This window comes from Typopeltis vanoorti, chromosome 6, assembly GCF_054136105.1.
Source record: "Typopeltis vanoorti isolate ZY-2024b chromosome 6, IOZ_Tvanoo_1.0, whole genome shotgun sequence".
NCBI lineage: Eukaryota > Metazoa > Arthropoda > Arachnida > Uropygi > Thelyphonidae > Typopeltis > Typopeltis vanoorti.
The window spans coordinates 65,580,974-65,596,844 of NC_143554.1; the positions used below are offsets into that span (position 1 = coordinate 65,580,974).

General features: G+C 35.0%; 1 protein-coding gene across 1 annotated transcript in view; it reads right to left on the reverse strand.

Moving 5' to 3' along the window:
• Positions 1-1,700: 1,700 nt before the first annotated feature.
• Positions 1,701-15,871, reverse strand: part of Nipped-A (Transcription-associated protein Nipped-A) — a 936,100-nt gene continuing 921,929 nt past the window's right edge. The window contains exons 66-67 of the mRNA XM_090393977.1: positions 10,351-10,459; positions 1,701-2,398 (exon numbers count right to left, since the gene is read on the reverse strand). Coding sequence (XP_090250103.1) covers positions 2,289-2,398; positions 10,351-10,459 — 219 coding nt within the window. The 3' untranslated portion in view covers positions 1,701-2,288. The remainder of the gene's footprint in view (positions 2,399-10,350; positions 10,460-15,871) is intronic.

Consider the following 15,871-nt stretch of genomic DNA (forward strand, 5'->3'; position numbering starts at 1 on the left):
GGCATTCAGCTGCATATTGGTACAATATTGAATACCCCGATGTCTAAGGCTTGCAGTAAAGCTTTTATTCAGAAACTAAAAGAATGAAAGTCTGACGGGTATTGTACAAATTTTCCCACTGCGGACAAAAAAATAATTGGTGGCATGGATTTTATTTTGGCTGCACATAATAAGGACAGCTGCTGAGGTAAAAGAGATAAAAAATGGCTCATTTACTTTGATATAAAGACTAGTAATAGGTGAAGCTCGAAATGCTCCGTTGCAGTTCTTATAGCTGAATGGCAAACTGGATCCAGCCACGTACTGTTGTAAGTGTATCTCTTGCAGAAGCACAGACTTGAGACATATAATCAAATCCTGATCTTATAAGTCAAAAGGATGTGCATCTTTCTTTGGAACTTTTTCAAGTGGGATTGCCATTGGTACTAGGCAAGGGAAAAAACATTTACAGAAATGAATGCAAACAGTTTTCTGTGATAAAAATCTAAACCCATTTTTACAAGCGTTAAGTTTGAAAGATTGTGAACAGCTTGCTGAAAGTAAGCTGTTCACAATCTTTCAAACTTACCACTCAATGACCTTCATATTGCAAAATGACAAAAGATGGTGAAATTATCCAAATAGGGAACATTACATTTTGAGGTGGTTATTCTGTTACTGAAATAACTATGATAGCAAATAGTGTGATATGGCACTTAACATAGAAACTTTGGGACTCCCTCCTCTTGGAGAAAGGATTAATCTTATCATTTGGACTTGAAGATGCAGAATAAAAAAACTTTATATTATATATAAAGTTTTTAATAAAGAAGATTCTCTCTGAGATTAAAGTTGTGTTATGTGCTTTTTCCTTGTCAGAAAAAAACAAACTAAGTGCTCATATATTAGGAAAGTTTCTCTAAAATGCTTTCAGAGTAAATGATCTAGTATTGTAGAATAGTTTTTAAAAATCAGACTATCTTGAGGAAAAAAAAAAGGCTGTTCCCCCTCCAGAAATAATAAAAGATGAAGGCTAAGCCATGATTTGATAATCTTGTAACAGTGGAACCTCTTGTGATGATTCTTTTGAACCTGCTGGGGTCAAATGTTAATATTTGCTAAGATTGCTATGGAAGAACTGGAGAAAAAGTAAGCCAGGAGAGTGGCTTTTTCTGTTGGTAACTGTAATAGTGTAAAATCTTAGTGTAAAAAAGAAATTGAAGGAAGGATGGATGGGCCAAAGTAATGGCCAGTAGCACTTTGGTAAGATACCAGAAAGCACAAGCACCATTGGGACATGATGCAAGATTCTTATTTTAAGTCCTTTCACAATCTATTTAGACCTTCAGTGTGCATGCTAAAACAGTTGACACCATGGAAACATAACATTTGTCTAATATACGTGAAACATTTTTCATACATAGAAATATTAAGTCTCTGAACCTCTTGCAATAGTTTTAGTATAAATTAATGAGGAATTTTTATAGAATTGTCTAGGCATCAACTTCTATAAATTATATGAGCACACTAAATTTAAATTTATTAAGCTTTAATCAAGCTTCTGTTCATAACAGCATCCATTTAATTGCATTTAGCAATATTTTCATAGTTCTATTTCATAAATGATTCTTCATAGTGTTGGTTCGTGCTTCTTGTCAACTTTTCTTCTATCCATGCAGTTTTTTTATCTTAGAGGTAGTAGAAATACTAAAAAATGATAAGAAATATTTTTTCTTTTATTTTTGAAATGTTTACATGTACAATTACATACAAAATTTTAAAATTACAAAATCAGATATGAGGATGGATATGATTAAATTCAAATGAGAATAATCTGTCTTTCACATGTACTGCTCTTAAAAGAATGTGTACACCTAAGATATTACTTGTTTCAAACATTAGAAAAACAAAAAAAAACCGACTATTCCAACACTTTTCCAAGTATAGCCTAACAGCATTTTTTGGAGGAGGGGGAAAGGATAATGTTTTGTGCAATAATTTAACTCAATGATGAAAAGATGTTTATATTAAAATTAAATAAGTTGGCAAAAGTGAAGTTTATATTTAAACAATAATTGTTTAAATGCAATTTTTTATCACAATTCTGTTTTTCAGGTCTGAAACAGTAACAATTTAAGATACCGTAATCTTTAATACTTCTATTTACAAAATAATCTTGAATATTTTTAAATGAGAGAAATGCCGTCAACTTGGTCAATGAAACAGAGATGAATTACAAAAATCTTTTAGTTGCAGCGTGCAACTATTCATGAAAATTCTGTACAAATATCAAAATATTCAGCATAGAACTACAACCAAGGATGCCATGCTGGATCCATTCTACACAGATTGTCATGGCTATTAGCAGCAGCTACCAGTGTACTAACTTTACTGTCAGCTCCATCAAATGTAGACAAATCTGAAATAAAGAAAAAAAATGTATGACATAAAGCAGTAATACAATATTTTCTTTTAAAAGTACAACTTTTAATTGTATGTGCAAAAAGAAACTAAATGCCTGCTGAATTGGGCAAGTGATGTCCTATTTTAAAGTCAGACATGTTGTAGATGTGACCTCTACTTAGTGGTTTCATCCAGAAGGATGGATTTGGTTGTAACTTTTTCCCAACATTACTCTTATCCAAATTATACTCAGATGGCTATTGCATAATCACCCACAGGTAAAGGCAATCTCCCAACTTCACAATCTGACTCCAATGCACACATAACTGACCATGGTAAATGGCCTCTAACCATTCCAGATGCCACACTGTCCTTTTATCAGAAAAATATTGTCCAAATTGGACACAAAAAAAGTCTCCTGGTCCTGATGTTTCTACAGTTGTCCTGAAGGTTATGCACCAGGACCGACTTCTGTCCTATTGGTTGAATTTGGTGAAACTTCATCTCAAGATGCACAATGTAAATAACTTGAATCACATTTAGAAGCATTTTTTCAGGAAATACAGAGACACTAAGAGGATGCCATTACATAAAAATGTTTTGTATGTCTGGGATGGAAGAAGTAGTGACATCCAGGGCTATCAAAACCTTACTGTGATTGCAAAAGCAATTATTGGTGTTTCTATTACACGAGTACAGCCTTAAGACAGAAGAAAATTTGGGCAACCTTTTCATTTATAGATTAAATAATGACCAATGATATTAAACAAAAGATTTAGATTTGTACATGTTTACACATTTAAAAAATTTTTTTTTTTTTACAAGCAGTACTTAGTTTTCACAGTGTTTGTCAAGTATTCAGCCTTGTATACAATATCAGTCATAATAAGTTTTGTTTAAAATCCATGACAAATAACATACACTGCTTATATTGTCTTAAAAAAAAAATCCTCTTCATTTCCAATTTTGTATTTCACTAAATTTAAAATTCTTTTTTCCTTATTAATAGTAACAAATAAATACTGCAACATATTTTTTTCACTATCCTAACTTTTAATCCTGAATAGTGAAATATATATATATATATATATGCATGTTTACTTCAGATGGAGCATTATCTTCTGACAGTGAAATTTTTTGCTCCAAACTGGAATGATTTCCAAGAGGAGAAGAAAAAAAAAAAAAAAATTCTCTCCATTAAATCCTCAAAAGTTAAATAACTTGGAATCTAAACATCAATTGTTTCAGTAGAACAGAAATATGTTTTCAAAAAAATATTTCATTCTGCTCTGGAATAATTGCCTTTGGATTAAAAAGGATTTGTTCTTTGGATATTTGTTTCAAACCATGATTGTTGCATTATTTTGTTTTCCTCTTAATTAAAGGTCAATAATGCAAGAGATATATTCCCATAACCAGGAATTCTGAGAAAATTTTTTTTACCTCCATATTTCAGCATTTCAAGTCAAAATCTGTTCCTTGCCTTTTCGCATTTCTAACAGTTTCTTGCAATATACACTTTTTTTTTTGTAGTTATTTCCTATTACTAGTTATCCAAATGAACAACCAACCAGCTGCCATGCATCAAATATTACTTCTAACTTATCCACGAGTGAGGGATAAAATAATCGGTGAATAACGGTCTCTACAAATGCAATTAGTGTGGCTCATACTTCCATTCATAACAAAATCCATTGACAGTTGTGATATCAACCACTTGACCAAGAATATGCACTGTTCAACCTGAATCAGAAATTTTAATTTGAATCAAAATGTATTGCAAAATTATCTCACAGAATTGAAACAGTTACCATAATAAGAATATGGACACATCCCACCCACAGATTCTCCATAATGCATAAATATCAGATGCCCTCATATTATGTCCAAAATTAACATTAGGAGGATGGAATTTTTCTTAACCAGCTCTCCTCTTGGAAACTCATACCATAATCTTGTTCATTATTTCCATGGAACATCTTTCACCCAGCCATTCAAAGTCTGATATCTTTTGATACTATTGGCGGTAAAATGTCAAGAACTCAATTTCCCTACTCAGTCTACAATGTAACTGGTATCTGCATTAACACCATCAGCAAATTCAAATCTGATGTTGAAAGAGCCAAATATCCAAACAACAGTGAGCCTATCATTTGCCAAGCCTAAAACAACTTTTTGAAACTCCAACCCCTCAACACAACACCTTTGCACTTTGCAACATGATTTAAAGAACTTACCTCCTGGCATCAGTTTTCTCTCCCTCCCAACTCTTGCAGTTATCATCATATGGGGAACTCACTGGAGTCCATAGACTCAACTTATATACCTTTCATCATTTTGGTCATTTGCATCTGGAACCTCTCCACTTCCTCATTCCCAAGAAACCCAGATTCTGTGACTAGATCTGAGCACAGTAGTTCGGACATTTTTCAATAACCAGGTAATATGAACTATTTCAACCACTTTTGCAGTATATCCTCTCAATGTCAATTTCTTTGAAACAGTTAAATCAATTTGATATTCATTGATATTACTAGCTGTGTACTATAGTACACAGCTAGTAATCTTTTCACTATCAAATGCTTAGCCTTACAGCCATTCTCTCAGTCTATTTAAATCATCCTGTAAGATTTCAACATCATCTCTATTGACTGTTTGTACCTAACTGCATCAGCAAACAATAATCAAAAATCAACCATAGACAAACACAGTTCATAAATGTAGGAAGCTCCATAACTTAAAATCTGTGTTTATACATTCTCATAAAAAATAAATGAATAAAAAAAAAAATAAAATAAAGACAAGTCCTCAAGGAGCTATACATGCTCATCCAGAGAGGCTTTTACAATTATCCATACCCATGGTGGGATTTGAACCCACAACCTGTTGGTTGGAGAGAAAGTATGCTATCCAAGACCAACCAGTCTGGTTTTATTATGGCAAGTCAGGATTGGCAGATCATGCTTTGGATGCCTATTCATGCATAACCAGTTGGAAGAAAATCAGTGCTATCAATGGCTATGAAACACAAGGCTAATTTCAACAACGATCATCACTGCAATAATTTGGGAGGCAGTTGCCTTAAGATCAGCCTTAACTCAACAAGTGTAAAAAACGGCATGCTATTTATACAATATTAGAGGACAAATTATGAATTCAGGTATTATGGTTTGAACTGCTACTGATATTGTCAATTATGTAATGGAACAAGTAGCTGCGCTCTGAAATCCAGTGAAATATATACCTTTTATCATTTATTGTTCATCATCATCAAATCCCTGCCATGTACCCTCAAGGGGTGTACACGATATGATAGTACTACGTGAAAAAATTATATCATTACTAACTTCCTATCTACAATTTTCCTCCAAATCAGTCTGTTACTTGTCAAGACTCCAACATTATCAGATCTTATATTTCTATCGTCTAAGGCACGTTGTACCGTATCAATCCACCTATATCTTGGTCTTCCTCTGGGTCGTTTTCCTGCCAACCTGGCAGAGAACACTTGTTTTGCTAATCTTTTCTCTCCCATTCTATTTAAGTGACCACACCACCTGAGATCAGCTCTGCTAACGCATTCCTGGATGCTGACAATGCCAAGTTCTTTCCTAATATCCTCATTTTTAATATGATATTGCCATTGATGCCATCTGTTCACGCCTCTAATCTTTCTCAGGACTCTCATATCTGTAGTCTCTAGTCTTTGGTCAAGTGTTTTACTTCTGACCCAGCTCTCAGATCCATAAGTTAAAACTGGTTTGAACACTGTCTGTATACAGCTAATTTAGTGTTCCGACTAATTTCGCTCTTATTCTATATGAATTTATTCAATTGACTTCCCACCATACCAGCTTTGCTGATTCTGTTGTCTATTTCTATATTTAATTTACCATCTTCAGTAAAAATCGTTCCTAAGTAGCTGAAATGTTTTACTTGTTCTATTGGTTCTCAATTCACAATGCAGTCGACATTTTCAATGATTCTGCCTATTTTCATTGTCTTTGTATTGCTGACCTTCATACCATATCTATTACAACAGTTATTCAATTTAGTCAGAGAATCTTGCAGACTTGTAGCGGATTTATTTAGAAGTATAACATCATCCGCATAAAGCAAAAAGCTGACATTAACATCTCAAATTTTGATATCAGGTTTAATACCACTTTCCTTCATAATGTGAGCCATATAGATAATGAATAACAGAGGGGATAATGTACATCCTTGTCTCACACCAGATTTAACATTAAACCAGCTTCCTGTACTTCCTTCAATTCTAACTGCTGACTTACAACTCAAATAAATACTTAAGTATTGCTTGATATAATGCCCCATTGACACCATGTAACTGCAGCGTATTGAATAGCTTCTCTCTTGGCACCTTGTCATATGCCTTTTCCAAATCGACAAAACTTAAATACAGATCTTTGTTATATTCCCATGCTTTCTCAACTATTTGTCGTAAAGTGAAGATCTGATCCTGACAGCCTCTATTTGGCCTGATTCAGCTTGTTCTTCACCCAGCTTTTTTTCCACAATTCTTCTCACCCGTTTCTCAAGTATACTTCCATAGATCTTGCCAGGGACACTCAGTAGGGAAATACCTCTGTAATTCTCACATTGTTTTATTTCCTTTTTTATATATGGGTACTATGAGAGCTCTACTCCAATCATTGGGAATTCGTCCCTCTGTCGAGGCTTTCTGAACTATGCAGTGCAGCCACTGTAAGACTTTTATACCATCATACTTCAACATTTCTGGTCGAATATCATCTACTCCTGCTGCCTTTCCACATTTCAAGCCTTGGATGGCTTTTTTCTACTTCAAGTATGGATATGTATTCCTGACTATGCCTGTTGAGTGTTTTTTTACACATGCTCTCACTGCATGTTTCATTTAGCAATTTTTCGAAGTAATTACTCCATACTTCAAGGATATCTTTTTCTCCTGTTTTCATGTCACCTTTATCATCTCTAACTCCTTTTACAGCACTCTTTCCTCCATTCCTAAGCTTCTTCAACAACCTCCAGAATATTTTGCCACCATCTTGATATTTATTTTCTATATTCTTGCCAAAGTCCTCCCATGACTTTTGTTTAGCTAGTTTTACAAAGTGTTTAGCATTCTTGCATTTGTCTCTATATTCTCTAAGAGCACAAGCTGACTTATTTGACAGGAACTTTTGATATGCTTTCTTCTTTTCCTTCACTGCCTCTAACTTCCTGTGTCCACCAGGGAGTTCTGATTTTTTTTATCCTTGCAGACAACCTCACCACATGCCTCTTTGGCAGAATCAACGTTTTCTTCAGAGTTTGATTCCTGTTCTCAAACTCATTCATTTTTTTTTCAATAATCTTTCTGTATTTTAGTCTACAGCTCACATCTGAGAGCTGCTCAACTTTTATTTGCTTTAAAACTTTCTTACATGTTTTTTTTTTCAATATGAAATTCAATTTTATCCTGCACAAGACTAAATAGTGATCACTTCCAATTTCAAATCCTCTGTACACTCTGGTGTCCTGCACCAGGGAGAAAACATCACTATGAATAATAACATAGTCAATGAGACTTTTCTTATTCCTAGCCTCTTCTCTCCATGTGAATTTGTGCACATTTTTATGTTGGAACATGGTGTTAGTAATAACCAGTCCATGCCCTGAGCAGAAATCCAACAGATATTTGATATTATTATTAGCTTTGCTCTTTTCTCCAAATTTTCCCAAAATATTTTTGTATGTCTCACAATCATTTCCTACTCTGCTATTTAGATCCCCAACAAGGACCAACTTTTCCTTTTTCATTGTGTCAGTTGCTTTTTCTAAAGCCTCAAAAAATTCCTCCACTTCTACCTTAGTAGAACCTTCTGTGGGACCATAGGCACAAATAAGTCTCATTGTCCAGTTCCCCATTCTCATATTTTCCCACATTACTCTACTTGAGACTGACTGCCATTCAAGAAGATTAGCCTCGTATTTTGTGTTGAATACTATGGCTACTCCTTCTTTTCCTTGATTGTCATTGCCTGAATATAACATTTTGTATTTGTTGCTCAGAAAGATCTCACCAGTTTTGGTCTTTTTTGTTTCAGTCACCCCTATTATGTCGATCTGGTACTTATCTAATTCCTCAGCTAGCTCCATTTCTTTGCCATTCAGGCTTCTTACGTTGATAGTACTGATCTTTAACTCTGGTGATGTTGAGTTGGTTTGTTTTCAGATTTGTTCCAGTAGCTGACTTTTCGCTGTTCGCCCTGGTTCCCTGGCGAAAACAACGGGGGCCTTGTTTAACTGGACGACGCCCCAGCCATCATGAAATTTTGTCATGTTGTACCATCATATTTTATTTTGGTTTAACCAATAAGAATACAATTTGGTCAGCTAAATCCCAAATTGCCAGTCCATCCTCGTTCGTTCAGTATCAAAGTAGATACCCAACAGGGTGCACCACGAGAAGGTGAGGATTGGACATTAGGTCAGAAGCCCTGGTCGGTTCTCCGCATTCCTTTAAAGGCTATGTGGAGGTCTCCTCTCAGTTATACAGCTTTGACCCTTAAGCACCCCTATTTATTGTTTTAGTATTATAATATAATAGCTTGGGGAGGGGGGAATGTCTAACTCTACTTTTTTGGCAGCCTGGTTGGCTGAGTGATATGCTAACCAAGCAGAGTTGGCCTGGTCAGTATATCACTCTCCAAACAAGAGGCTGTGTGTTCAAATCACACTGGGGGGGCATTAATCACTTTATTAATGGTATTAGACTGACCATAAAACATTAAATTAATGTCACATGTGAATAACTAACTAAAACTCTACTTTTACACGTTAGTGTCCTCTTTATTACTGACCTCTGTTTCTAAAATAGATATCTAGAGCAGCATGGAACCTAGATTTAGATTTGGGTCCCTATCTAACATCTCTTCTAGATTTCATGTCTTTCCCTTCACCTTCTCCAGTATATTCCCACCTGTATGCACAAAATCTCATCTTTGCCGACCACATTTAATACCTTATACATTGCAACACTGAATTGGCAACTCTATTCACGTCCACACAATCTGTTTATTCACTCTCCTCCTGGAAAGCCATAACATCTGATTCATGCCACATAGTCCTTTCCAGTGTTGCATGATCTGTGTATACTCATTTAGAGTTTTCCCAATATCATTAAGCTAAACAGTCTTAAAAAGGATCCCTTATCACACTGCTAGTGACTTTTCTCCTCTGGGATAGGCAGGATATTTCCACACAAATCTGGCATTCATATGAGATGAATGCGAGTTTCATCATGTGGAAATACTCTACCTCACAAAAAAAAAAAGGTTTTGCACAAGCCCATCAGCAGGATAAGTTATGTTGCCATTCTTTTAGGATAGCAAAGAATCATTTTGGCCAAATTTTATGCTTTCTAATTCCAATGTAATTTAACACTGTCAGTGCTAAATTATATTACAATACTGCAACACATTATGCCATGTCCATGCTGCCATCTAAAAGAAACAACCACATTTGTTGCTGAAGTAGTCTGAAGTGATCCTACTTCATCATGCTCAAACTCATAGTGTACAACTTGTACAGTTGCAAAAGAAGCTACAATTTCCTCATGCATTTATACATTTCTTGTTTCAGCACTGACTTTTTAATGGAAATCATGTCCACAAAAGATTGCCAACTTATATCAAGTTAACTCAATGAACAGGCTATATATTTCTCTCTCCCTTATATGCTAGGAACCATACTAGAGAGATTAAACATGGTCTTTCTGATTTCCAACCAGCAAGTATTCTCCAGATTAAAACTGAGATTCAAACTCAAGTTCGGATTGTAAAGTAGACAAATCATTCACTAGGTCACATGGGTTAGGGTCAGAGTTGGAATGATTTTACAAAATGAAATGATTTTGTTAAATACAAAAAGAAAATTAAACTAAACATTTCAATATTTTTTTAAAAGAATTATATGTATACTCACTTTGTAACCTAGACATAATAGCATTAATGGCTTTGGTAACCATAGCTATCAGAAGTTCTCCTTCCATGTCAGGTTGATTAACATTGCCGGACTGTCCATCATCTTGTCGCTAATAAGATTATCATTTCACATAATCAGGACAACTTTATTTATATATGAATTTAAGATAACAAACTTATACTTTAATTTTGTATAAATGGAAATACCATTATAAACAAAATAATGTAAAAGAAGAACCATCTTATCATTTTGTGATGTTGACCTTGAAGCAGGTAGGGAGGGTGCACCAGATCTCACAACAATCTGACATAATTAAGATTCTGTGACTAGGTTTCTGCTCAAGATCTTTCTAACCAGCTGGTTATTTCATAGATTTCTGAATTGATCATTCTACATTTCGATGTTCTAAAACATTCAGCTGATCAACTCATCTACATTTTGATTTTGATCTTCCTCTCTTTTTTGGCCTGCATTTTTGATTCAAACAATATTGTGCTAATCTTTCACTTAATCACTTTCACTGGTTTAATCACTGTATAAGTGATTAAACCAGTTTAAAATCAGCACTGCTTACATATTCTTGAATATTAATATCAAGTTCTCCTCTAATATTTTTGGTTTTAATATGGTTCTGCCACTGAAGCTATCTGTTTACTCTTCAATTTTCTTCATATCTCTGATATCTATGGCCTCCAGTCTCAGATCAATGTTTTATTTCAAACTCCAGCTTTGATCCATATTCAAACTGGTTTCAACACTCTCCTGATTTTTCTCTAAATGTCTTCCCACCATACCTCTCACTTATTCTATTATCTATTTCAATATTTAATTTTCCATCTTCATTAAAAATTGTCCCCAAATAGAATAAGTGCATAAATATAGGGAAGATTTTTCAGGAGTGAAAAGAATGATGTATCTAACTATCCCAAGTATTCTTGGGAATGATGATGAAGATTTTGGAAGTTAGTGAGAGCTCATATACAGAATGGTTGACAAAAGAGGATCTATTTTTTTGAAAAGAACTAAAGGACATCCATGTTTGAGCTAGACCAAGGGAATGAATACACTATGATACATACTTTTCTGCTTCATGGAAGGCTGACTGACAGATATCAAAAAAGCAATGTATGGGGGGGGAGGAGGCATGACATCACAAGATTTTGGGTGACCAGCGATGTACTTCACCTGCTGGTGGGTAGACAGATAGGGAGACAACCATCATCTGCATAGAAGAACATAAAAAATACATCTGCAATCACTCTGGTAAATAGAATAAATAAAATTTTATACTACATATAGAATCAACCGGAAAGAAACTACAACAATGTTCCAGCTCAGCAAGTTTCAGAAATAAAAGCTTTTTTTTTTTTTTTAGAAACTACAGCTATGCTCAAAAACCAGCTTAATGTGAATTAAACATGAATGTGTAAAACTTCTCAAAATATGAGATTACAACTAAGTCCTTAACAATTGGCACTTGCAGAAGATGTCCCACTAGTCAAAACTAGTCTTTTGTCCATTTTGTTCGCATGTGTGTGTTACAAGTTTATATTGTACTCCCTAAGATGTTGCCATGACTAAGCTGAAATATTGGAAGAATTAAATAATGTTTTTAATCCTTTCCAGTGCTGTTTTATTCTTCTTATCATCACATCGAACCTTAAAATCATTTATGCTCCCAGCATTCACAATACATTCTGGCAATGCATTTTACTGACCTAACCATTCTTCATGTATAAAATTTATTCCCCACACCCATTCTTCATCACATCGTCACCCAACTTCCAGGGATAGCCTGTCATTCTTCCCATCTTATCCTCCACTCATTTTATAACTTAATCATCATCAAATTCCTGCAATGTACCCTCAAGGGGTGTACAGGATATGATAGTACTACATGAAAAATTTACATCTACATTTTTTCTTCCTATCTACAATTTTCCTCCAAATCAGCCTGTTACTTGTCAAAACTCCAACATTACCAGATCTTACATTTCTATCGTCTAAGGCACTTTGCAGTGTATCAATCCACCTATATCTTGGTCTTCCTCTGGGTTGTTTTCCTCACAACCTGGCAGAGAACACTTGTTTGGCTAATCTTTCCTTGCCCATTCTGTTTAAGTGACCACACCACCTGAGGTCAGCTCTGCTAACGCATTCCTGGATGCTGATAATGTAAAGTTCTTTCCTAATATCCTTGTTTTTAATATGATATTGCCATTGATGCCATCTGTTCACACCTCTAATCTTTCCCAGGACTCTCATATCTGCAGTCTCTAGTCTTTGGTCAGGTGTTTTACTTCTGACCCAGCTCTCAGATCCATAAGTTAAAACTGGTTTGAACATTGTCTTGTATACAGCTAATTTAGTGTTCCAACTAATTTCTCTCTTATTCCGTATAAATTTATTCAGTTGACTTCCTACCATACCAGCTTTGTTGATGCTGTTGTCTATTTTAAAAATTTTTCCATCTTCACAAAAAATCGTGCCTAAGTAGCTGAAATGTTTTACTTGTTCCACAAGTTCTCCATTGACAACACAGTTGACATTTTCAACGATTCTGCCTATTTTCATTGTCTTTGTATTGCTGACCTTCATACCATATCTATTACAACAGTGATTCAATTTAGTCAGGGAATCTTGCAGACTTGTAGCGGATTTATTTAGAAGTATAACATCATCCGCATAAAGCAAAGAGCTGACATTAACATCTCCAATTTTGATATCATGTTTAATACCACTTTCCTTCATAATGTGATCCATATAGATAATGAATAACAGAGGGGATAATGTACATTCTTGTCTCAAACCAGATTTAACATTAAACCATCTTCCTGTACTTCCTTCAATTCTAACTGCTGACTTACAGCTCAAATGAAGATTAAGTATTGCTTGAGATAATGCTCCATTGACACCATATAACTGTAGTGTATTGAACAACTTCTCCCTTGGCACCTTGTCATATGCTTTTTCTAGATCGACAAAACTTAAATACAAATCTTTGTTATATTCCCATAATTTTTCAACTATTTGTCATAAAGTGAAGATCTGCTCCTGACAGCCTCTATTTGGCCCAAATCCAGCTTGTTCTTCACCAAGCTTTTCTTCCACAATTCTTCTCAATCGTTCTCAAGTATGCTTGCATAAATCTTATCAGGCACACCAAGTAGGGAAATACCTCTTTAATTCTCACATTCAGTTTTATTTCCCTTTTTATATATGGATACTATGAGATCTCTACTCCAATCATCGGGAATTCGTCCCTCTGTCCAGGACTTCTGAACTATGCAGTGCAGCCATTGTAAGACTTTTATACCACCATACTTCAGCATTTCTGGTCGAATATCATCTACTCCTGCTGCCTTTCCACATTTCAAGCCTTTGATAGCTTTTTCTACTTCAAGTATGGATATGTATTCCTGACTGTATGCTTGTTGAGTGTTTTTTACCACTGTGCTATCACTGCTTGTTTCATTTAGCAATTTTTCAAAGTAATTACTCCATACTTCAAGGATATATTTTTCTCCCGTTTTCATGTCACCTTTATCATCTCTAAGTCCTTGTACAGCACGCTTTCCTCCATTGCTAAGCTTCTTCAATAACCTCCAGAATATTTTGAAAGTAAATATCAAAAATGTGCAAAATATTCTGGAGGTTATTGAAGAAGCCTAGCAATGGAGGAAAGAGTGCTGTACAAGGACTTAGAGATGATAAAGGTGACATGAAGACGGGAGAAAAAGATATCTTTTATCAAGAAAAATATGTCCATAATCAAGCAAAATATGTGTAAGTGCAAATCTTCTTTCTCAGATATAGGAAGGTTAACCACCTGATCTTGCAATATTTGTAGAATAATGATTCTCACCTCCTGGTATGGGATGCACTACTCAGTTTTATTTTATTGATCTCTCTCTCTTTTTTTTTTATTATTTTTTTTTAACCCTTCCACATTTGGCATACTTGGAAATAAACCAGGTATTCTTTCTCACAATTAGAGCATTTTGGCATATTGCATTTACATATTTTTTTCATGATATTTACTGCTACATTTGGACACAGATGGCAGAGCCATGATAGGCAGTTTGAGAATGACCATACATTTCAGTGCAAAGGGCTTGGGATGGGTAATTGAGATATCTTGCTTTCACAGATGGTATTTTATGTGTATTAAAAGTAATGATGATGATCTGGTGGGAACCACATTACCATCCCTACATATGAGCAGTCACTTCTCTGTTTTTCATTTTGGAGCACATCTCCTTGTCCTGGACATTGAAGAGATCCTACTCTGAAGCTACTCCTCAAGAATAATTGCAAGTTTTGTGGTGGTAATTGTGGTTGGTATTTCACTGATAGATGCTGCATGAAGGAGATGCTGTGATTAAGTCTGCATTGCTGTGACTACTAGAATATCCCCTAAACAGTTTTTGTTTAGGGGATATTATTATTATTTATTATTATTGTTCCAGGCAACTCCAAGGAGTCGACAGACTCATCGAGGGAGGCCCTAAGCTAGTAATATGCTAGTAACAGTTTTTAAACAGATTTTGGAGATCCTACCAATACTTTCAAACACTTCTGGATGAAGAAGGGCAACATTTTCCCAAGTGCACAGTCATGCCTGGTTACTATGTTTTCTGTTTCTTGTTTTGGTTTTCATTTCATGTTGCAATTGGTTTCTGAACATTGCTGGGGCTTGTTGAGGGCCTCTGATATGCAAGAGGATGAAAAATTATTCATACTCAAAGGAAGGTTAATTTAGCAAAACAGCTCCCCACCCACTATGGAGCTACACAAAGATGTCTACTTTCTAGCAAGCAATAAATGCACTCATGGTGGAAAACCAGGTCTACCCTGGATGTTATAACAGCTGCAGCAAGTCCTCAGACCATAGGGAACATCATTAACCTTGAAGCAAGCCAACTAGCCAAATACTCATGGCTGGGCAATCCAGGACTGCCCAACTTGTTGAAGCAGAAGCTAAAGTAGTGCAAGACCACCTGATTCCCCTTTCCAGATGTCCATGGGGTCACACACCACATCAGGGTGTTAGATCATAGTGATGATGATCTGAATAACTGGATAGTAAAAAAAATAAAGTTACACTTTTGCTGAATTTATGTGTTTAAATCAGTGAAATTTATTAAACATATACTTAAAAAGCCCATAAGATACTCTTTTAATTACAGTAAATATCACAATATATCTTGCCATTTAGTTTTCAGTCTGCGATTTGATTTTTTTTCCCCTGAAATCATCTTTGGAAAATGACCCGTGAGTTCACAAATTATGCTGTTTCTACCAACCATGATGATGCCCATACTTTATGCATCATTATGAAAGATCATGTTTCAGTTGAAATATCAATAAAAGAAGTCACAGCAGCTGTGTATGAATGGCTAATCAAATGCAATTCCAGCATTTATAAACTTTAATTTCAGCTTCTGTTATTCTCTGTGAGAGTGGACAATTTTTTGCCTTATGACAGAAATAAAATCTTGTCATTAAGAAATAAGAAATA